Source organism: Peromyscus leucopus, chromosome X, assembly GCF_004664715.2.
Source record: "Peromyscus leucopus breed LL Stock chromosome X, UCI_PerLeu_2.1, whole genome shotgun sequence".
NCBI lineage: Eukaryota > Metazoa > Chordata > Mammalia > Rodentia > Cricetidae > Peromyscus > Peromyscus leucopus.
Window position 1 is genome coordinate 22,053,673 of NC_051083.1, and position 24,512 is coordinate 22,078,184.

At 43.8% G+C, this 24,512-nt stretch overlaps 1 protein-coding gene across 1 annotated transcript in view; it reads left to right on the forward strand.

The window, feature by feature from the left end:
* The window catches only part of LOC114683381 (lysine-specific demethylase 5C-like), a 40,089-nt gene extending 25,681 nt beyond the window's left edge, over positions 1 to 14,408 (forward strand). Inside the window, 18 exon segments of the mRNA XM_028857679.2 lie at positions 3,422 to 3,541; positions 3,650 to 3,844; positions 7,413 to 7,594; positions 7,673 to 7,797; positions 7,949 to 8,058; positions 8,060 to 8,097; positions 8,743 to 8,848; positions 9,433 to 9,539; positions 9,541 to 9,644; positions 9,647 to 9,788; positions 10,406 to 10,544; positions 11,038 to 11,226; positions 11,378 to 11,515; positions 11,695 to 11,936; positions 11,938 to 12,274; positions 12,558 to 12,627; positions 12,774 to 12,973; positions 13,261 to 14,408. Of these exon segments, the coding sequence (XP_028713512.1) occupies positions 3,422 to 3,541; positions 3,650 to 3,844; positions 7,413 to 7,594; positions 7,673 to 7,797; positions 7,949 to 8,058; positions 8,060 to 8,097; positions 8,743 to 8,848; positions 9,433 to 9,539; positions 9,541 to 9,644; positions 9,647 to 9,788; positions 10,406 to 10,544; positions 11,038 to 11,226; positions 11,378 to 11,515; positions 11,695 to 11,936; positions 11,938 to 12,274; positions 12,558 to 12,627; positions 12,774 to 12,973; positions 13,261 to 13,626 (2,910 nt within the window). The 3' untranslated portion in view covers positions 13,627 to 14,408.
* The last annotated feature ends 10,104 nt before the right edge of the window (positions 14,409 to 24,512 follow it).

Here is a 24,512-nt window from a genome sequence, read left to right on the forward strand (position 1 = left end):
AGAAGAAGAAGAAGAAAAAAAAACTCTAGAATTTCCCAAACTAAATGGTTTATCCAGATCATCCATCCTTCAGTGAAGCTCACAAGTTGATAAATGTCACCTATGTACTTTCTTGGAGCTTCCATTCAGCCTTTTTTGTCTCTTAAAAATGAGTAGGCACCAGGCGGTGGTGGCACACGCCTTTAATCCCAGCACTCAGGGGCAGAGCCAGGTGAATCTCTGTGAGTTTGAGGTCGGCCTGATCTACAGAGTGAGATCCAGGACAGGCACCAAAACTACACAGAGAAACCCTGTCTCGGAGGGGGAAAAAGTAGGCAAGTTCAGATTATCTGGTAATCAAAATGAAACAAAAACCCTAGAAAAAAATAGAACCAAATAGTGAGAAGGCAACTTGGAGGAATAGACTAGGCAGGGAGGGGTAAACTTTAAAAGGAAAACAACCCATTAATACGTTCAAAAGTCTATTATTTTGCTTTCTGTAGTTTTAGTTATCTGTGGTCAATTGCAGCCAAAAATATTTAGTAAGAAATTCCAGAAGTGAACACTTGTTTAATAAAAATGATATGCTATTCTGAGTAGAATGATGAGATCTCATGTTACTATGTTCTGTCCTACTTGAGGCATTAATCATTCATCAGTTTGTCCAATGTACCACGCTCTAGATGCTACCCATATTGTTAGTCACTGAGTCTGTCTTGGTTATTAGATTGACTAATTGACTGACTAAGTTATGATAGTGTTTGTTTTCAAACAACCTTTGTTTTACCTAATAATGCCTATAAGTGCAAGGGAGATGTAGAGAGGTCAGATATGACAAAGAGAAGCTATAAAGTTTTTGTTTTGTTTTTCTGTGAAAAGTTTCAACTTAAGGAACGAAAAAAACTTATGCTAGGGTTGCTAAGATCTGTAAAAGGGAAAAAATGGTGCCAGTTTTGTCATATTGAAGATTATAAAAGGTACGTTGTCAAGATGGAGAGGTCCCATCAAATTCCTATTTGTATGTATGTGTAGGAAAAATGACATTATATGTGGGGTTAGGTTCTGTCTGGGGCTTCCACTGAGTCTTGAATAAGTGAAACTGCAAACCTGAAGAGCAGTATGCCGTTTTAAACAGCATAAAGAGAACACTGGGCAGTGGTGGCACAGGGAGGCAGAGGCAGGCAGATCTCTGTGAGTTCAAGGCCAGCCTGGTCTACAAAGTAAGTTACAGGATATCCAGAGCTACACAGAGAAATTCTATCTCTCTCTCTCTCTCTCTCTCTCTCTCTCTCTCTCTCTCTCTCAAAAAAAAAAAAAAAAAGTGCATATAGAGAACATGCTGAGTTCTTGGGACATTGAAATTTTGATAACAAAAAGTGAAATCCAAAAGATGAGGGCATAGAAAATAAGTACTTGAAATAATAGAATGAAAAGATAAAAATGAAAAAAGGTAGAAAAAAATTATAGAATCTATATAGTAAGTTTAATATTCAAATAACAGAAATTAAGAGTAAACAAAATAGAATTATTAATAAAATTATTGAAATTTTTAAAAATGAGATTATTCTTATTTTATATGTATGGGTGTCTTGCTTGCATGTATGTCTGTGCACTATGTGCATTATGGGTACCTGTGAAGGCCAAAAGAGGGCGTTGGATCTGCAGGGATTGGGATTGCAGAAATTTGTTAGTCACCATATGAGTGTTTGTTATTGAACCTGGTTCCTCTAGAAAGTAGTCAGTGCTCTTAACAGCCGAGCCACCTCTCTAGCCCTAAAGAAAATTTCTTGAAGGATTGTTTCATGAATCAAAGTGGCCACCTAGTTAGTATACAAATAAGACAGATCTATACCAAGATATATATTGTGAATATTTTTTGTCAGACATTGAGAGCAGAATTGTATAAGCATCTTTAAGAAGAAACAGGTTTAATTCAGAATTCTTTTAACAGCACTGAAATCTAAAAGACTTCAGAAAGAGTTCAAAATGAGCTGGGCATGGTGATACATGATTCTCAGTAGTTGTGAGACTCGAGTAGGAGACTTGCCTCAAGTTCAAGGCTTCCCTGGACTATATACCGAATACTTGGCCAGCCAGGCTAGGGTAGTAAGACCCTGTTTAAACAACAAAAGCCCTTCAAAATGATTTTCATTTTGGAATTCTATATGCAGTAAAGTAAGTGTAAGAGTTAGACTAAACACCTCCCTTCCAAATAAGCTGCTTCTGACCATGTTCAAACACAGCAAAGGAATAAATCAACAAAGAGAAGAGCATAGGATCTAGGAAATGAGATCTGTCACAGGATCTAGGGAAGAGAAGTGGTTCAGATGAGAAAGATAAGAAATCTGCATGAAGCTAGATGTGTTGATACACACCTGTAATCCCAGCACTGGCTTGGCTGAAGCAGGATTGTGAGTTCAAGGCTAGTCTAGGCTACATATGTAATAATACCCCTATATCTAAAAGCAAAATCCTCAGAAAACAAAGCTGAGAGACTTACAGAAAGGTAAAAAAAAAAAAAATGTATAGGAAAGGATGTTTGGGCTTCTTATCAGAAAGTTATTGTTCAAGTTAGTATACGTATAGAAAACTAAGCAAATTGATGAAATGGATGCTGTCCTCTGAAGCTGGAGTTATAGGTGGTTATGAGCCACCAGTGTGGGGCTGGGAACCCAACTCAGGTTCTCTGTAAGAGCAGTGAACATCCTTAACTGTTATGCCATCTTTCTAGCCAGATAATGCTACTTTTTTCTTTTCTTTTTCTTTTTTTTTTTTCTTTTTTTTTTTTTTTTTTTCTTTTTCTTTTTTTTTTCTTTTTTCTTTTTTTTTTTTTTTTTTTTTTTTGAGGCAGGGATTAAATGTGTGCCCCACCATGCCTGGCTGACGATGCTACTTTTAATATTTTTAATATAGTCCAGATCTATATTATTATTTTGAGACAGGGTTTCTCTGTGTAGCCCTGGCTGTCCTGGTGCTGGGATTAAAGACATATGCCACCACTGCCAGGCTCAGATCCATATTATTTAGAGTGGTTTAGGCTAATACTCAAATAATCAGAAGAGATGAACGTGATTGGCCCTGGGAAAGAGACATAACAGCACCTGCTGGTTTTATAACCAATATCATAGAAACATTTGACTCTCCAAACCGAGTAATAAAACGAATGACTATTAAAGTGAAATCATGGTCGTCATACTGGAAAGTGATATTTATAATTTTATTAAAATATTAACAGGAAAGTTGAAGTGATTTGATGCATATATTTCCTACCTCTTGTGACTCGAATCACCTTTCAGAACAGAGGCCTGGGATTCTGTTGTCATATTCTGTTCCCTGAAGCTTTCCTCTGTCTGCTTTAGGACCCTGCTCTTAGGTCAGGTTGCTGACAACTAGAAAACCTTGATTTAGCTCAGTGGTCTTAGCCTTTTTTGTCCCCCCTTAGGTTGTTCGAACAAACCAGTGTGCAGGAGAATTTGTCATCACTTTTCCTCGTGCTTACCACAGTGGTTTCAACCAAGGCTATAATTTCGCTGAGGCAGTCAACTTTTGTACTGCTGACTGGGTGAGTCTGGAGCGTGGTGGCTGGTAGGGAGAAGCAGAAAGGTTGTGGGGAAGCCAAGGCACCGCTTCCTTCAGGCTTGGCTAAGTTCAACTTTGAACCTGTCCACAGCTGCCTGCTGGGCGCCAGTGCATTGAGCACTACCGCCGGCTACGAAGATACTGTGTATTTTCTCATGAGGAGCTTATTTGCAAGATGGCTGCCTGCCCCGAGAAGCTGGATCTGAACCTAGCAGCAGCTGTACATAAGGAGATGTTCATTATGGTGCAGGAGGAGCGGCGTCTACGAAAGGCTCTACTGGAAAAGGTGAGTGGTAGTGCTTTTGATCAGGCATCCTAGCCTGGTAAAGGTTGAGGAAGACAAGGTTAACTTCCAGGGATAGATGTAGCCTTTATTCTTGGAGTGTAGTGAAAAGAGCTAGATAGACCTGAATTGAAAACCACGTTCTATTCTCAGTGCTTACAGTGCCTGGCAACATTACACAAATCAGTTTATTTCACTGAGGGTAAGCTTCCTCATCTAAAAAATGGGAAATTCTGTTTGTCTATTTAGGTACCTAAGTGAGTTATGGATATTTGTTCAATAATAGCAGACTGTGGTTATAGATGCTATGACCCTTATGCAAATGACCCACTAAAATAGGCAGGTATAGGAAACCCCTGTTGCTGATCATTTTGGTCATTTCATCAGGTTACTTAAAATGTGATAGTCTCGATTTATCACCTTGTAAAATGGTAATAAATTCCTAAGTTTGATTTTGTTTGTTTTCAAGACAGACTTTCTCTGTGTAACACACCTGGCCATTCTGGAACTTGCTCTGTAGACCAGGCTAGCCTTTAACCCAGAGATCTGCCTGTCTCTTCATCTCAAGTGCTGGGATCAAAGGCATGGGCCACCACACCCAGATTAAACTTGTGTTTATAATGGTAGTTGTAAAGCTTGAGTGAGTTGATACTTGTAAAAGAATCTATTATTACCCTTGCAATGTAGTAGCTGCTAATGTTAGTAGTATTAATGCATGAAGAAAATGAAGTGTGGACTGTTTCTTAGGAAATTCTATTTTATTTACTTAATTTACAAAAGATTTACTTAATTTTTTGATCCTTCTTCACAATCTCCTGAGTCCTGAGATTAATAGGTATGCTCCACCATACCTAGTTGCTCTCTTGAATTTCATTTTTAAGATTTTTTTTTTAAAGATTTATTTATTTATTATGTATACAGAGGAGGGCGCCAGATCTCATTACAGATGGTTGTAAGCCACCATGTGGTTGCTGGGAATTGAACTCAGGACCTCTGGAAGAGTAGTCGGTGCTCTTAACCTCTGAGCCATCTCTCCAGCCCCATTTTTAAGATTTTTAAGATTTTTGTTGTTGCTGTAATTTATTTTCGGCTGAGTGTAATGGTGCACACCTTTAATTCCAGCATTCCAGTGGCAGAGGCAGAGGCAGGCAGATCTCTATGAATTTGAGAAAGGCCTGGTCTATATAGTAAGTTCCAGGCCAGCCAAGGCTACATAATAAGATCCTGTCTCAAGTGCAGGGGAGGTTCTGTTTATTTTTATGTGTATGGGTCTTTTGCCTGCACATATGTAAGTGCGGTGTGTGTATGCAGTATATAAAGAGGGGGATTAGAGCCCCAGGAACTGAAATTACAGATAGTTGTGAGCTGCCATGTGGGTACTGGGAACTGAACCTAGGTTCTCTGCAACAGCAGCAAGTGTTCTTAACTGTTGCTGAGTCATCTCTCCAGCACCCTCCGCTATTTTCTTACTTTCCAATGTTCCATTCATTAACTTGGGTAAAATAATGTTATCTAATAGAAAGTGATCCTACTTCAATAGATTTTCCATAAGCATGTGTCAGTTGTGTGTGGCTGAGTGGCTGTTGTTATAACTGCCTGGTTAGGGAACTGCTGTAATGAGGATCCTCTATGAGATGATGTGGAAGGTTTAGTATTATAGTTTAGTGGCAGAATGCTACCTAGCATGTGGAAGATAACTGGTTTGATCCCCAGCATTGCAAAAGAAAGAAAAGATTACAAAGGAATGCTGGTTCTAAGAGATCCTGAGAGGCCTGTTTTCTGGGGTAATGCATTTTTAGTTTAAAATTCATATATAGGCTGGCTATGGTAGTGCATGCCTATAATCTCAGCATTTAGCAAGCAGGGAGAAGAGGACTGCCCTAAGTTTCAGGCCAGCCCAGGCTACATAGCAAGGCTTGTCTTAAAACATACACACATAAATATACACTCACAATTTTGCTGTGAGTGTTAAATATAGGCCAAGTTTCAGCTATAGTGATGTTGGAAGGCTGGAGCTTCTCATTTGTTGTATTGGTTGGTAAATCTCTTGACTTTTTCAAGTACTTACTCTCTATGTTATTAAATGATGGCCCCATGCTGTGCCACAGTATGAAAAGAAACAAAATGAAGGTTGAAAGAAAAGAGACCTACCTTCCCATTTGGACAGAATTTTGAACAATTGACACTTAATACAGAGATGGGTTCTGACACCATAATCTTGAGATCCTTAAGATAAGATGTGTGTTTTTGAGTATTTCTTTGGATATGACTTAGTATGTATGTATACATATCTGTCATCTGAGAACTCTAGGGGCTTCACCCTCCAGCATTCTCTAGCTTTGGATTCAAAATTGCAGTCAAATCCTCACTTTGACAAGCTGTGGCTTTCTCTGCTATCCTTTAGTAAAATGAGATGTGCTTATGTGATGCATATTCTTACTAAATACTAGAGCTAATAATATTTGTTGAGTACTTCATAATTCATAGTGTTAATGTATATTAAGTTCTTAATTGAAATACTTAGAACAATCCAGCAAGGATGTTAGTTACTGCTGACAAGAGAAGCAAACAGATCCAGAAGATTGAAATCATATTCTCGTGATGAATAGGCTATCACAGCCGTGTTAGCAGCAGTCTGTTTTTAAAGTTGGTATGTAAGACAAAACTATTGGAGCCAGCATTTCTTCTTAAAATTCCTAAAGTTGCTCATAATTGTTGTCTTTCAGTGACTCCAACATATTTGCATATTTGGCTTTTCTTCATTTTAGGCATGGATTGCTTTTTTTAAATAAAACAAAACATGCAGTTGTTTCTGTAAGCCCTATTGGTGCCCAGTGTTTTCCATTCGCTAAGCAGTAGTTTTTTGGAACAGTAAATGTTGAGTGACTGAAGCCAGCATTGTTTCCTAGGACAGACTTTCTTCCATTTCCACCTCTCTGCTGCTTAGTCCACACTCTTTCTCTCTCTCATTATAGGCCCTTTGTTCTCATTCTAATCTTTTTTGTTTCTTTTTGTTTTAAATATTTTATTTAATTGTTTCTTTCATTGTTGGGTGGGTGCATGTGCAGTGATGATCCTGTGGAGGTCAGAGGACAGCCTTTTGAGAATCCATTTTCTCCTTCCACCTAAAAACATGTCTGCTGGGGATTGAACTCAGCTTGCCAGGCTTGTGCAAACAAGTGCCTTTACCTGCTGAGTCATCTGGCTTGTCCTTGGTTTTGTGAAACAAACAGCTTGTTGGCATTGAGTTCACAGTAATCTTCTGCCTCAGCCTTCAGAATGCTAAATTACAAACAGTTGTCATGATGCCTAGCTCCTAATCAGAATCTCACCCAGATTTTTCTATCTTTATAATTTTTTTTGTCCTGAAGTCCACATTGATCTGATCAATTCTGATTCATCTGAACCCCTGCTTTGAGATTGTGGACTTGACAGAGGGCAGATGTGATGTGAAGTTTGCCTTCTGATCTCCATGACCATCATCGTAGATTTAAGTTACACTGTGATAGCTGAGATGGGGTTTCTGCCACCATGTCTGCTTCTGAATAATGTGTGGATTTTATGCCCTCAGGGTATCACCGAGGCTGAGCGAGAGGCTTTTGAGCTGCTTCCAGATGATGAACGTCAGTGCATAAAGTGCAAGACCACATGTTTCCTATCTGCCCTGGCTTGCTATGACTGTCCAGATGGCCTTGTCTGCCTTTCTCACATCAATGACCTCTGCAAGTGCTCCAGTAGCCGGCAGTACCTTCGGTAAGTCTAGGGCCTATCAGCAGGAAGTTAGGAGAGTGCAAATTTGGGCTACAATGTGCTTTCCCGTCCTTTTCCCAGGTATCGATACACCTTGGACGAGCTGCCTGCCATGCTGCATAAACTCAAAGTTCGAGCTGAATCCTTTGATACCTGGGCTAACAAAGTACGAGTGGCCCTGGAGGTGGAAGATGGGCGGAAGCGCAGTGAGTGATTCTGCGGGTAGGGCGGTAGGGGTGGGGTGGGAGGGACTCTGCAGACAAGTTCGGTTGTCTTTTCTTCTGTATCCCTGGCCTTTTCCCTCCCTCCGCCTTTACATAATGCTGCCTACTCCTTGTTGCTCTCATTTTCCTCCAGGCCTTGAAGAACTGAGAGCACTAGAATCTGAGGCCCGTGAGCGAAGGTTTCCTAACAGTGAGCTGTTACAGCGACTGAAGAACTGCCTGAGTGAGGCAGAGGCTTGTGTGTTCCCGGGCTCTGGGACTGGTCAGTGGCCAGGAAGCAGGGTATGTTGGTGTGAGCTGTTGCAGCTACTGAAGTGTGTTACAGTGGGTGGGTCCCATGGAACAGTAGCAGGAAATTGCCAAGTGTGAGATGGCCTGGGAAGTACTGCAGAGTGCAAGACAGGCAACTTTTCGTGGAGGAGAGCCTTAACAATAAGAAAACTTAGAAGTGTTTATTTTATCAGTGTCTAGAAGATTTGAGAGGTAGCTTGAGGGATTTTGTGGGCAGGGAAGAGTATGGGAGGTTTAGGGACTAGAATAGGACACAAGAAAACCTGAACATAGTTGCAGTAGAGGGTGGATTGTGAAGTCTAAGAGCTGGCGCTGTAACTTAATGCTTACCTAGTATATGAAGCTCTGGGTTCTAGCTCCGGCTCCATGCGAGTTAGTGGAGGATGGAAAGTCTGCCTTCTGTTATCATCGGTTAGTTTTTAAGCTCCTTCACCCTCCAGCTGTTTCTCTCTCTCTGTCTATCCCTTCGTCCTATCAATATGCTTAGATTTGAAAACTCTCCCTGTAGCCAGGGCAATTGTGGGAACATTGAGGTACAAGATCAAAGTAGAACAGATATGGTGAGGAATGGTTTGGGCACAAATGGAAGGAGGGACCTAGGTTTGGATCTGAAATCTCACACATGAAACTCCATAGCCCCGACAGGGTGGCTGGTCTGCAGATGACCCTGGCAGAGCTACGGGCTTTTCTGGACCAGATGAACAACCTGCCTTGTGCCATGCACCAGATTGGGGATGTCAAGGTAAGGAGAGGTGGGCTTAGGTAAGACAGAGTGCATGTGTGAGAAATTGTGGGAAGTATGGGCAAGTTTTTAGATTTGGGACTTGGGACCGGGAGCAGGAATGTAAGTACAAGATGCTGAGTCAAGAGAGGGTTGGTCTGAGGAAGTAAAAGAGGAGGGAATAAGGGTGTTTGTTGGGCCCTGAAACAATAAATAAAGTTTATACAAATAAAAGTAGGATGGAGAAGGCAGGGACCCCAGAGTGAGCATGAAGGTTTATATAGCGTAGTACTTAAGGTAGAAGATCTCTTAGTGCTTTGAGAACAGAATCCCATGTAAAGATAAAGGAAAAGTACAAAGTTTTGATCAATCATGTATAAAAGTGTCTAGGAATGTGCATTTTAATATATTCCCCAGGGCATCGAAATGAGCAGTCAAGTGATGAAGGAGCTACTGTTTTAGATTTCAGAGAGCCAGAGTTCAGGCCATGGTAGATCTCCTTTTCTCAGAAGGTTGTGTTGGGAGGCACTGGAGCAAGGATGTGTAGTGGGGCTTCTTAAGTGGCCTCAACTGAAGGGTTTGTTCTTCATCCTGTATTTTGGTAGGGTATTCTGGAACAGGTGGAAGCCTACCAGTCTGAAGCCCGTGAGGCCCTGGTCTCACAGCCCTCCAGTCCAGGGCTACTGCAGTCCCTGTTGGAGAGAGGCAGCAGCTGGGGTAGAGGTACCTGAAGCCCAGCAGCTCCAGCGACAGGTGGAACAGGCACGGTGGCTGGATGAGGTAAAACGCACGCTGGCTCCCTCTGCCCGAAGGGGTACCTGGCCACCATGCGGGGACTGTTGGTTGCGGGCGCCAGTGTAGCCCCTAGCCCTGCTGTGGATAAGGCCCAGGCAGAGCTTCAGGAGCTACTGACCATCGCTGAACGCTGGGAAGAGAAAGCTCACCTCTGCCTGGAGGCCAGGTAAGTCCAGCCCTCCCTGCTAGTCTTTACCTTCAAAATTTAGTGGAGAATCTGAAAAGAATGGCTGTGGGTGGCTTTGGGCATCACACCTACCCCTATATAGGTATATTGAGTTTCTCTGCTCTTTTGTTCCTTGTCTTGTTCTTTTTTTTTTTCTTTTTTTTTTTTAAATCTGTATACATAGAGGCAGAGGTAGGCTGATGGAAAAGCAGAGAACAGGTGTGTGTGTGTGTGTGTGTGTGTGTGTGTGTGTAGCCCAGTACCAATAGAAGCACAGGAAACAAATGAATGAGTGGGTATAGGTAAAAAGATGCCACACACAGGGGGTGTCTGACAGACTTCAGCCACAGGTTATGCAAGTGGTTAGTATGTGAGCTTCTAGCAGGCTGACAGAGTGGTAAACATAGGTACAAAAGCTATGGCGGAGGATATATGGGTACATGCAATCTGAAGAAAGCAGAGCCTGGTAACCATCTTTACCAACATAAAATCTCGGAAGTGTAACAAGGGGGAACAAGAGCCCAGCTGTTTATAGCTACTGATCAGGCTGGGCTCTGATCCACAGGCTATGCCAAACTGGCCTGCTCCCCCGCCCCTTCTTTTGTTGTTGTTTTTAGGCAGAAGCATCCACCGGCCACACTTGAGGCCATAATCCATGAAGCAGAAAACATCCCTGTTCACCTGCCCAATATCCAGTCTCTCAAGGAGGCTCTTGCTAAGGCCCGGGCGTGGATTGCTGATGTGGATGAGATCCAAGTAAGGACCTCCCCATCCACACCTAGACCTTCCATGTAACAGGAAGGGATGATATACAGGGTTTGTGCTGTGTTTGCATGGCTAGAGAGAGGATTGAGTACCACATATTGTAAGGAGGCAAAATGTGTTTACAGAGCAATGTTCTTAAGAGAGGGACTTAGGAGGCTGGCCTGAAGGAAGTGGGGTTCTGTTTCAGGGTGAGGGTGATAGAGCATGAGAGTAGAAAAGGACAGGTACCTACCTGACGGTAGGTAGAAAGGGAAGACCACAAAAGCATAGCTAGTCTGCTCTCCCTGAAGACTGACTGGCTGCTTTGACTGAGCCAGTGAGTAGATGCACATGTCATGTATGGTAGAGGGCACTCCTGAGGACAGTGTCAGTTGTCTCTGCTTTGAGACTATGAGGACAGACCATCTTCCCAGCTCAGGCCAGACATGGAGAATTAGTAGATGATTGCAAGTTCATCTTGCCTTTCTCTCTTGCCTGTGCTTAGAATGGTGACCACTACCCCTGCTTGGATGACTTGGAAGGCCTGGTGGCTGTGGGTCGGGACCTCCCTGTGGGGCTGGAGGAACTGAGACAGCTAGAGCTGCAGGTACTGACAGCACACTCCTGGAGAGAGAAGGCCTCCAAGACCTTTCTCAAGAAGAACTCCTGCTACACGTTATTGGAGTGAGGCCTAGCACTTTTACCTACATCCTCTTTTTGCTTGGACTAGCTGTTTCGAGGTAGTTTATATGAGAATCGGAGTTTTTGAGGGGGCGTGGGGGAGGGGAGGAGAAGGTACGGGAGGTAGGGAAGCATGGTCATTTGCCTCTGTCTGCCTGCCTCAGGTGCTCTGCCCGTGTGCAGACGCCGGCTCAGACAGCACCAAGCGCAGCCGGTGGATGGAGAAGGAGCTGGGGTTGTACAAATCTGACACAGAGCTGTTGGGGCTGTCTGCGCAGGACCTCAGGGACCCAGGCTCTGTGGTAAGAAGCTTAGATACAGATGGGTGAAGAGCCTGGTGACGATTGTCTGAACCTTGTGACCATGGGCAGACCACTTGCTCCCTGAGCTCAGTTTTCCTGGTTTGGGAGTGGGGTGTTGAGGAGGCCAGAGAATGAAGGAATCAGGTTGTTTACGTTCTTCCCCTTCTTGGGCACGGCAGATCGTGGCCTTCAAAGAGGGGGAGCAGAAGGAGAAGGAAGGGATCCTGCAGCTTCGTCGCACCAACTCAGCCAAGCCAAGTCCACTGGCATCATTGACTACAGCCTCCTCTACAGCCTCTATCTGCGTGTGTGGGCAAGTGCCAGCTGGGGTGGGAGCTCTGCAGTGTGACCTGTGTCAGGACTGGTTCCATGGGCGGTGTGTGACAGTACCCCGCCTCCTCAGCTCCCAGAGGCCAGTCTTACTCATCCCCACTGCTGGCCTGGTGGGAATGGGACACCAAATTCTTGTGCCCTCTGTGTATGCGATCACGGCGCCCACGCTTGGAAACCATCCTGGCACTGCTGGTAGCCCTACAGAGACTGCCTGTGCGGCTGCCTGAGGGTGAGGCTCTACAGTGTCTCACAGAGAGAGCCATCAGCTGGCAAGGCCGTGCCAGACAGGTTTTGGCCTCTGAGGAAGTGACTGCTCTGTTGGGACGGCTGGCTGAACTCCGTCAACGGCTACAGGCTGAATCCAAGCCTGAGGAATCCCTTGCTTACTCTTCAGACGCTGGAGAGGGCTCTGGCAATATGCCTAAGGTGAGCTTCTTAGCCCAGCTCTTAAGCTCGGATTTCTGTCCCCTGGCCTGTACGTAGGCTCTAGCTCTGTCCCTGTGCTCCAGTTTGAACTCTCCTTTGGCCCAGCCTTTTTGTTCCATCCTATATCTGTCCACACTCCTAGACCCTGCTCTCTGCGGGCACCCATGTTTGCCCTTCCTCCAGTAGGTAGAGTCTCTCAGGTTTGGCGTGGGTGAAGGAAGAGTAGGGCCTGGCTCTTCAGTTCAGTTACCCCCTGCCTTTTCCTGATCTTGATATTTGATAGGTCCAGGGGCTGTTGGAGAATGGGGACAGTGTGACCAGTCCTGAAAAGGTAGCCACAGAGGAGGGCTCAGGTAAGAGAGGTAGGTCTAGCTATAGTGTTGAGTGGGATGTTGAATGGATATTATCAGTGTGGCCCCTGATGTCCTCAGCTCTGTTATAGTGGTATAGGATAAGACCAAGGACAGCCTCTAATTCAGCCTGTCTCCACAACTTCCAGATCTGGAGCTGCTATCCTCACTATTACCACAGTTGACTGGCCCTGTGTTGGAACTGCCTGAGGCAACCCGAGCCCCACTGGAGGAACTTATGATGGAGGGGGATCTGCTTGAGGTGACCCTAGATGAGAATCATAGCATCTGGCAGCTGCTGCAGGCTGGGCAGCCTCCAGACTTGGAGAGGGTCCACACACTTTTGGAGGTAAGGAGAGGAGTCATTGACATGGCCAGGTCAGGCCAAGTAGGTCGGGAGCTCTCTCAGGCCTGACTACTTGCCTGTGCTTGTCTTTTGGAAAGGGAGAGTAGATAGGATCTTGTTATGTAGACCTGACTGGTCTGGTAACTTTATTTATATATATATATATAGTCCAGGCTGGCCTTGAACTCATGGCGGTCTTCCTGCCTTAGCTATGCAAGTGCTGGAATTATAGGCATGCACCATCAGGCCTCATTTTAAAAACCTGTCTTTTTTGCCTTTTGTATTCACAGCTGGAGAAGGCAGAGCGCCATGGGAGTCGGACACGAGGCCGAGCCCTAGAGAGGAGGCGGCGGAGGAAGGTGGATCGGGGTGGGGAGGTTGATGATCCAGCCCGAGAGGAGCTAGAGCCAAAGAGGGTACGGAGCTCAGAACCAGAAGCCGAGGAAGTCCAGGAGGAAGAGGAGCTGGAGGAGGAGACTGGGGGTGAGGTCCCTCCTGTACCCTTCCCCACCAATGGCAGCCCCAGCACCCAGGAGGACCAGGATGGCTTAGAACCAGTGTTAGAGGCTGGTTCAGACACCTCAGCCCCTTTCTCTACTCTGACTTCCCAGCTGTTGATGTCCTGCCCACAGCAGCCATCTCGGCAACAGTTGTGACAGTGGCTGAGCCTAGCACAGACCCCAACAAAGATCCTTCCTTGGCCTCAAGGATCCTTTCTGACCATCAAGCCTGCTTCTTGGAGGTGGGCGGGTAGGTGGAGAGACTCCCCCCTCGCCACCACCCCCAAGACCGTGACTTTTATATTCTGACTCCAAGGTATTGTTCAGACCTCAGCTCCTGGGGGCCGGCCCCTGGAGTCCTGCGTCCCTGGTAACCTGTAACCAGCATTCCCAGACACCAGAGGCAGATAGACAGGTGGGCAGGGGTTGACTGGGGCTAGGCCAGCACCATTCCAGAGACAAATGCAGGGCACATGCAAACTGGGGACCTCTCCCTTCCCCCCAGTTCTGGCCCTGGGTCAGGCCATGCTACACTAACCTTCCCCCCCCCCACTTTTGCCTCCTGCCTCCTTTTTACTTCCTTCTTCCCCTTCATCTTTTCCCTTCCCCTTACTGTTCCACCCAGGAGGAGGAAACTTCCCATGGCTGTCCTCACTTTTTTATTTTCGATGAATTTTGTTAGGGTTGAACAGGGCTGCCTATGGTCTGAAGGCTTTTGGTGCTTGTCCACACACCCACCTCAACCCTTCCTTCCCATCCTCCTCCGTCTCCTCCTCCTGGGTTCATGCTGTAATAAAAGAAGATTGTTGGTGTGTAATTAATTTGTTCAAAGGGAGAAAAACAAAAACAAGAAACGTTGGTTCCAACTAAAGCCTATTTTAATTTTATTTTATTATTTTCCTCGTTAGAAATAAAACCCTTAGGAATGTTTTTTGGAAGCCTGTTTCTGAAGTGCATTTCTCTTCCAAAGGAGAGCAGAACCTTCCTTCCTCGCCCGCCCGTTACTGGAGCAGCTACAGTGCTAGCGGTAGTGCCAGGGCCAAGGCCAGGGAACCGGGGCTCTGACTCGGAACCTCCTTCCCAGCTTCTCTCGACCTTGGGAAAGATAGCCCGCCCCTCCCCAAGCCATTTCCCGGTCTGCAGACTGGTGGGCACCCCTCCCTCTGGGGGATCTGCACAGCAGCTTCCCCTAGCTTTGTGCTCTTATTTTCCTGGTCTCCGGGGACTTTTTCTTCACGGCTTTATTGAAGTATAGTTTCCATGCTATAAAGTCGAGCTGTTTTAAATATGTAATTTCATGAGTCAGACCATCCTTGATGTTTCTCTGTTAGTTTCTTTCTGCCCCTAATGAATGTGTGGTTAATTTGTAATTTCTGTGTCACTGTTAAACTGCTCTATTGAGATGAAATTTGCGTACCATACAGTCCATCCAATCCAGTATACAGTTCAGTGGCTTTTAGTATATTTCAGTCATTGAATGAACCGTCATTGCAAAAAAAAAAGTTTAGAATGTTTTTATGACCCTTAGAAGAAACTCCACATTCCCTAGGTGTTCCTTCCCACTCCCATTTGTCTCTTCTGGACATTTTATATAAACAAAATTATACAATATGTCATCCTTTTGTGTCTGGCTTCTTTGACTTGGCATAGTAGATTCAAGCCTATTAGTAGTCCTACAGTAGTTAGATTTTCACCCTTCTGAACCTGAAAGATGAAAGGACTGTGCTTGATTAGCGACTGCCTTCCTGAAGTATGTTTATACATGGTTTTTTGTGGGTATCTGTATGCATTCCCCCCCCATAAGACCCACCAGGTTGCATCATATTTATAAAGGGACCATAACCCCCCCCCAAAGACCAAGAAGCAGTCTTTGTTGTTCTAAGTGTTCTCTGTTCAGAGTTTACCTAGGGAATAGAGGAGGAAGCAAAAGCTTGGAGACCCTGCTTCACTAGCTAGTTTCCAGGCATCTCTGACTTCTCTAAGGTTTTTCCTCTTCTCAAGGTTGTATAAGGTTTTATAGGCTAAAGTCAAGTCTTGATCGCTAGTTCAGGAACTCAGCACACCAGCACTCTTTTTGCCCGCCCTTGTTTATATGTTCAGAAGGATCGTTTTGCTCCATTTCTCCCCTTTCCAGGATTTCCAGTTGCTAAGACTCTATGAGATACCCCAACCTCTTTTGGTGGCGCTCTGGTGGGAGCATGGCTTAGACCTGCTTCATCCACTTTTTAGTCTATGTTGAAAGGTAAACACCAGTGAACAGTAAATACCCCTGCCCTGGGTCCATTTTGATCCTAAGTTGTAAACAAGAGGAAAAGGCTGGCCTTTGCCCACCTATTGGAATTAATTACGGTTTTCCAATGAGAGTTGGAGGTAGCAGAAGAGATACCTAGAACAAGTACCCAAAGGAGCTTGATCTTGACATCTTCCTACCACTTTACTCCAAGCAGCCAGGCACTAGAAGAAGCAGCCAAAAGAGAGGAAAAGATGGTACCTACAACCCACAGCAGCTCCTAGGCTAGTGAATCGCTCAGGCTGAGGTAGGGGTCCTTTGTGGTATGGACCTGTCCCTTACCAATTTCCATACAGCTTTTCTCAGCTTGGCACTTTCTGCCTTATCCCTTTCATACACTTTCTGCCCATTTCACAGTGTACATGTAGCCATCATTGATACAAACTGTCTTATGGTTTCTATTGCTGTGATAAGACACCTCGTCCAAAAGCAGCTTGGGGAAGGAAGGGTTTATTTCAGCTTACAGCTTGTAGTCCATCATCCAGGGAAGTAGGCAGGAACTGACACACAAGCCGTAGAGGAGTGCTGCTTACTGGCTTGTTCCCCGTGGCTTGCTCAGCCTGCTTTCATATAGCACCCCGGACCACAGCCCAAGGGTGTTATATCCCACAGTGAGCTGGGCCCTCCAATATCAGTCATCAGTCAAGGAAATGCACCATGGGCTTGCTTAAAGGCCAATCTGATGGAGCATTTTCTCAATGGAGGTTTCCCTCCACACTCAAGAGAGCACAAAATGAGTGGGAACTTTTTACCTCAGAATGATTTAGTTTACAGATACCACCTTGCTGCTGCTACATTCTACCAGACAGTTCCACTCCTGTCAGGATAGCACCTGAGTATGCAGGGATAGAAAGGAGATACTGCTTCTGCTAAAAACAGATTCCTCTCTCCCTCTCCCCCTTCCTCCCCCACTCCCCTTCTCCCCTCTCTTTGAGACAGGGTTTCTCTGTGTAGCCCTAACAGTCATGGGTCTCATTCTGTAGTCCAGGCTGGCCTCAAACTCACAGAGGTCTGCCTGGCTCTGCCTCCCAATTGCTTGACTCAAAGGTGTACCACCACATCCAGCATCTAAATTCCTCTCTTGTCCCAACTATCAATTACTCCCTGCCTCTATCTTTTCAGTACCTCCACTGTGCCTTAAATCATGGCCAAAACACTGGTTTAATGAGTCTCTCCTCCTCCCTGAAACTTCCTATACTGAGAGTTCCTGGAAGAAAGCAGCAAGAGCCAGGCCTGAGTCCTCTGCTGTTTCAAGGCTGGGGGGAGGGGGGGGAGTCTTGCAGAGTCAGTTCAGAAAGAGACAGCTACAAACAGTAGTTGCTACCCTACACTGCATGTGAAATCTGTTCCTTCTGCACTGTATGAAGTTCACTGGTCCGGGATGACACTCTGGAAGTATGGCCTGCATCTGGGCCATGGTCATCAGAGCCCTGAAAGAGAAACACTAATCATGTGTCCTAGAAGACCAGAAATAGCAGTGACAAGAGAAGCAAAGTAGAGATAGTCCTTGCCCCTGGGGCACTTAAATCCTGGATGCCAAGCTCCATGTAAGATAATTGGCAAAGTTCTTAGTAAGCACATAAGGGAGAATAGGCTGGGCCTAAGCAAAACCCAACAGGGTTGTGATTCTTTTTTTTTATTTTACCCCCTTTGGTTTCTTCAGATAGGGTTTCACTGTGTAACAGCTCTGGCTGTCCTGGAACTCACTTTGTAGACCAGGCTAACCTCAAACTCACAGAGATTCCCCTGCCTCTTCCTCCCAAGTGCTGGGATTAAAAGCATGCACCACCACCATCTGACTAGGGTTGTGATTTAATCTTCTGTAAATCTAAAGCTCTATGTTTCACATCACAAGGGGGCTAAGTAATTGGTGTACCACCAGGATATTGCTCATAGTGGAACTTTACTGTTAGTAAACTGGGAACTCAGCAATGCTGACTGAGAAGGTAGAAGCCCATATGTGGCTAAGGCTCAAAATAATCATTCCTGTGCCTGTCTGTGTAGGTATATATATATATATATATATATATATATATATATATATATATATATATATATATATTGCTGTAAGGCAATAGCTTGGCTGGCACATATCTCTAAAACTAAACCTTTCGAGGTAGGAGCAGGAAGATTCCAAGTTTGAAGCTAGGCTGAGTTATACAGTGGGACCCTGTCTCAAAAGCAGCAAGCCAAAACTACCATAAAGCAACATTTAGCTCCTATATCCTTGGGTTAGAAATCTGGGTACAATTTAGCTGAGTTTCTTAGAGTTGTTCCCATGCATCAATCAAGGCATCAGCACTGCAGGCATCTCCAGGTTTTACTTGGGGAAGGATCTACTTAGAAGTTGTCATTGGCTGTTGGCAGGATTCAGTTTCTTACTGGCTGTTGGACAGGGTTCACTTAGTTCTGCTGTGGATCTTTTCACAGGACAGCTCACAACGTGGCAGCTTGTTTCATGAGATCAATTAAGATGGGTAAGAGACAGAAATGAGTCTTTATAATCTCAGAAGTGACATTCCATTGATTTTGCAATTGACAATATTCATTAGAAGCCATTAGGTTCATATCCCTTCCACATACAAAAATAAATTCATTCCTTGAGTTCTCTTAAGTCACATTCTATTACCCCTAAGGTGCTAAATATGAATGAATTGCCTTGGGTATAATCCCTACATACGATTCAAGTACTTTTTCTCCATGGGTCGAACTATGAAACTTACAAACACAAGTTCCCCATCCCTAACACTTTCTAATATATAATGGTGGGAAAGGCATGTACAAGCATTTCAGTTCAAAAAAGGCAGAGGATATGTGTGTACCTGTACCTGTACCAAGTCAAATCCAGCAGGGCAAATGAGGTTTCTTGATTTGATTCTAAGACCAGGAGATGATTTTTCATCCTGGCTCTGCTTTCTAGGCCCTTGGTCCCACCTTCTGTGCTTCCTTTCTCATGAGAGGTAGCACATGTTTGCAACTGAGAATTTTTTTCTACTGTTTTTTACCAGTATTTTGGAGGACCAGTGGCTTGTAGTGTCTGTATAGTCAGTTACCATTCGAGACAAAGGGCTGAGAATTCTTTTGGCATTTTGAACATTCAGCAGTAACTATAAGCAGATTGACCTTCAGGACAGCCCTTACTTAGAACTCATGCCTGCCACTTTGTTCAGGAACCTGTTGGTAAGGATAAGGTGACAGCATAGATATTGGCCACATCTGCAGAGTGGAATCTCTCCTGAGACCTTCCTCAGTAGTGGTGCTTGTTTATGTGGGTCATGAAAATTCTCACATGGTGTGCTCATCCAAGATGGACAGCCATCCACATAGGCCTTTTTCCTCAGATGTCTTTTCGGTATTTCAGTCTTGTTCTTTCCAAATCCTTGACTATATAAGCAGACATGAATCAGCTCTGTCGGCTCTCGATGCTTTTCACCATTTATGTGATGGTATTTTTTCTACTGGGAAGATTTCCTTCTTGCTTTTCTTCAGAGTCAACCCAAAGTGGAACTGTAGCTCTGAAACTAGCCACTTGTAGCACATGCCAGCATGCCATGCAGACATCTCTAAGCCAAGCTTGAATAGTGTATCCCTTAGTTGTCTGGCCTAGAGGAACCCTCAAAAGGGCTTGAATGACCCTTTCTCAGGTGAGAAAAGGATGACAATGTAGCAGGTGTGAGCTTCCAGAACTGCACATACTTTAGTGGACTGGGTGGAACAGTTAACACAGATTACTGTTTGATGGATGTCATATACTCAGATGGTCATTCTAAACAATAATCTACTTTTTCTATTTTTATTTTTTTGCTTTTTGAGACCTTGCCACTTGCAGTTTCATCCTCATTTTGGTTGGTTGTTTTGTCTTATAAATATGCTGTAGCTTGGGCCAGTGAGATGACCCAGTGGGTGAAAGTGCTTGCTCCTTAAGCCCGGCGGCCTGATTTGAATCCCAGGGATCAACGTGGTAGGAGAGAAGCAACTCATACAAGTTGTCCTGATCTCCATATGTGTGCGCACACATAAATAGATGTAATAAAAATCATTTTTCAAATGTATCTCTTTATTTTCTGGTAATTTCCAGAAGTTCTTAGTCTGATCTTTCAACTCACTAATTGTTCTTCCATGTCCCTTGTATTTGTTTTTTAAAATACAGTATTTTTATTTATTTGAGAATTTCATAAATGTATGCAATATATTTTGATTATATCCACCTCTGTTACTCCTCAAACTTCCCTCAGTATATCCACCTCTAAATTTCATGTCTTTTTTTATTTTATGTGTATGTGTGTGCTTTAGTGTATGTGTGTGCACCACATGTGTGCAGGAGCCCTTGGATGTCAGAAAAACCATCTGATCCTCTGGAACTGGAGCTACAGATGGTTGCGAGCCGCTATGTGAATGCTGAGAATCAAACCCAGGTCCCCTGCAAGAGTAGTAAGTGCTCGTAATTGCTGAGCCATCTCTCAAGCCCTGTCTTTAAAAAACAACAACAAAACACTTTTGAGTGCAATTAGTACTACCTATATGTGCATGGGTGTGGGGCCCCAACCATTGGAACATGAGCTTCATACAAGTGGCCATACCAAAAAACGACTCTTCCTCCCCTATCAGGGCCCTTCTCTTCTTTATGGCATGTATATTGTGTGTATTTAAATAATGTAACCAGAAACTGGAGAAATCTCCTGGGCCAACAAAATGACTCAGGATAAAACTTCTTGTATAATTTGAGCCCACTCTAACTGTTGGACCATAATGATAGTCTGGCTCAGCAGAGATCAGTACAAGTAGGACTTACTTTGTTAGGCTGCCATCAGTTTTGGTGCTAGGAAAACCATGCTAAATTAACCATTACTACAGATCTACACAGGTTAATTCTGGTTACTGGCATGGTTCTGCTATCCATTACAGAACCCAAACTTGACTTGTCTCTGGAGGTGATCCTATAGTCTCCACTGAAATCTTCACAACATGGCATTGGCATAGTCTTTATCATCTACATCCTAGTCATTCAGAGTGGAACTGAGCACGGGAGAGGTTAGGAGTCAGACACTGAGCGTATCCAATTGCAGGGGACACTAAGATGTAGTCTGAGTTTATCCTCAAGAAGGAGAGGAAAATGACGTAATGACTACCCGGCCAGTCTCGGCTATACTTCATAATGTATGGTTTCACAATTCTCGTGGGGGGAATGTTAATATAGTGAGTAAGTTGAATGGTTTACTATGGTTAATCAACTCTACGATTCTTTTGCCTTAAACATTTGCATTTCTCTGTCTACGTTGTCCCACAGAAGTTCTGGCATCTTAACTTCATTTTACAAACTTACTGTTACAGACAGTTGGACAATTGTAAGCTGTCATATGGGTGCTGGGAAATGAATCCAGATCCTCTGCAAGAGCAATAAGTGCTCTTAACTGCTGAGCTCTCTCTCCAACCCTATCTTTTCTAAAACAACCAGTTGAGATAATTAGTGCTGCCTGGATGTGCATGGGTGTGGGACCAGCTGGGCAACCTACAAGTGGCCGTACCCACAAAGGAAAAATGACTACCACCCCCAGTAGGACCCTTCTCTTTTATGCCATGTATATTGTATATATTTAAATAATGTATCCAGAAACTGGAAAAAATCTCCTGGGCCAATAAAATGACTCATTAACAAACTTGTTGAGCGTAAGTTTTGGATAACCAATAAAACAACTTTTAGAAATACTCATAGCGCCGAGCATTGTGGCACATACCTTTAATCCCAGGACTCAGGAGGCAGAGACAGGAGTTCAAGGCCAGTATGGTCTACAGAGTGAATTCCAGGATCGCAAGATACATAGTGAGACCCTGTCTCAAACAACAACAACAACAAACCCAAGAAACAAGAAATACTCATAGCTGCTTCAACTAATAAGGTATACTTAGTATTATATGTATAGTGTATATAGGATTGCTAATGTCTATCTCCATATTGAAAAGTTATTAAAAAATATAAAGCTATCACAAGAAAAGATGGTTACAAAACATCTTCAATGATTATAAACACAAAATCCAAAATCTTCAGTCATATCCAGCAACTATGACAAGTAAGGTCTACTCTAGAAATGCAATAGTGATGCACTGTAAGAAAATGAATTAGTGTGAACATCTCAGTTTATACAGAAAATACATTTCAGGTGCAGGAACGATGTAAAGCTAATACATTCCAAAAAGTTGCAAGATGCAAGAATAATACATGCAAATCAGTTTTTACATGTTAATAATGATTCAAAATGAAATTTAAAGCAATTCTATTTTGCAGTAGCATCTGAAAGAATAAAATACCTAGGAGTACACTTAATTATGGAGAAGAAAGACACATTGAAAAAAAAATTAAGAGATGGAGAGGTGACTCCGTGGTTAAGAACACTGGCTGCTCTTTCCAGAGGACCCAGCTTCTGCACCCACATGGTAGTTCACAGCTGTCTGTAACTCCAGTTCTGGGGGATCCAATGCCCTTTTCTGGCCTCCAAGGGAACCAAGCATGAAAGTGCACGGGCATACATGCAGATAGAAGACTCATAAAATACTAAAACATTTTCTGAAAAATACTTGAGTTGCTGAGATAAGTTAAAAGGCCTAAAGAAATGACAAAGAGACTCATATTCATGGATTGGAAGATAATGTTCAGATGTAATATTAGCCAAAGTGAGCCACAAATTCAATGCAGTCCCTATGAAAATTCAAACAGCTTTTTTTTCCCCTAAGAAATAGAAAACCCAGTCCTCAAATTCACATAGATTTGCAAGAGACCAATACAATAAATAGCCAAAATAATCTTGAAAAAGAACAAATGATGCTGGAGATTGAACTCATCTAAATTCTCCCAGCCAGCCAGTTTCTGACAAGGTACACTATATAGTAAGGAAGAGAATAGTCTCCCTCACATATGATGTTGGGAATTTCCACATGCAAAATAATGAAATTGGATCCCCTACCTCTCACCATATATCATATACTCAAAATGGATCAATTATTTAAATTTAAGAAACAAAACCAGAAATGTAGTTGGTCACGACCTTAAATTTGGCAATGGATTTTTGTTTTTGTTTTGAGCCAGGGTCTCACTATATAGCCCTGACCAGCCTGGTGCTTATTATGTAGACCAGACTGGCCTCAAACTCAGATCTGTGTACCTGCCTCTGCTTCCCAAGTGCTGGGATTAAAGGCATATGCCACCATGCCCAGCCAACAATGGATTCTAAAATATAACCCTAAAAGTATGCACATCAGATACATTGTACTTCATCAGCATTTGGTTCCATATCAAAGGACATTATTAAAGAAGTGAAAAAGCAGCTTTTATTAGGAGTGTGTGTGTGTGTATGTGAGAGAGAGAGAGATTTTCAAGTTTTAGTTTTAATTCTGCATCTGTGCAGGTGCCCTTGGAGGCCAGAAGAGGTCATTTGATCCCCTTGGAGCAGGAGTCACAGTCAGCTAAGAAACACCTGATGTGGGTGCTGGGCACTGAACTTAAGTCCTCCATAAGAGCACCAAGTGTATGCTCTTAACTCCTGAGTAACCTCTCCAGCCCCTTGAATATATTCTTAATTCATATATTTGCTAAGAATTTAGTGTTCAGACTGTGAAACGAACTTATCAGCAAAAAGACACTATAACTTAAAAATGGACAAAAATTTGGGCGTGGCAGCATGTGACTAATCCCAGTATTCAGGAAGAAGAAACAATAAGATCCCAAATTAGAAGCCAGGGTGGTTGATGTAGGACAAAAGTAAGGGCATGTAGGGGCTGGTGGTGCACGCCTTCAATCTTAGCACTCAGGAGGCAGAGGCAGGTGGATCTCTGACTTGGAGGCCAGCCTGGTTTATATATCAAGTTCTAGGCCAGGAAGGGCTACACAGTGAGACCCTGCCTCAAAAACCAAAACGAGCCAAGCGGTGGTGGTGCACGCCTTTAATCCCAGCACTCGGGAGGCAGAGGCAAGAGGATCTCTGTGAGTTCGAGGCCAGCCTGGTCTCCAAAGTGAGTTCCAGGAAAGGTGCAAAGCTACACAGAGAAACCCTGTCTTGAAAAACAAAAAACAACAGCAACAACAACAACAAAAAAAAATAAGTAAATGCAAAAATAAAAAGGAGATGGGGGCTGGAGAGATGAGTTAGTGGTTGAGAGCACTTACTGCCTTTGCATAGGACCTGGGTTCAGTTCCCAGCATCCACATGGTGGCTCAACTATCTGTGTGTAGTTCCAGTTCCAGGGAATCTGATGCCCTCTTGTGACCACCATTGGTACCCAGCATACACATTAAGCACATACATATGCATATGGGCAAAACACTCATACACATAAATAAATCAGAGGGAAAAAATAGGGCTGGAGAGGTGGGTCGGCAGTTAAGAATGCTGGCTGTTCTTCCTCAACACCCACATAGTGGCTCACAACTGTAACTCTAGTCCCAGGGGAACTGATACCCTTTTCCAACCTCTGCAGGAAACAAGGCATGCACATGATGCACAGATATACATGTTGGCAAAACACCCATACACATAGATTTAATTTTTTTAAAGGGCAGACAATTTGAATAGGTATTTTCCAAAGAAGATATGAAGATATGGAAAATATCAAGAAGCACATTAAAAGGTTCTTTCTCTCTCTCTCTCTCTCTCTCTCTCTCTCTCTCTCTCTCTCTCTCTCTCTCTCTCTCTCTCCCCTCTCTCTCTCCCTCTTCCCCTCCCCCTTCCCTTTGCATCCTCCCCCCCCTCTTTCTCTCTCT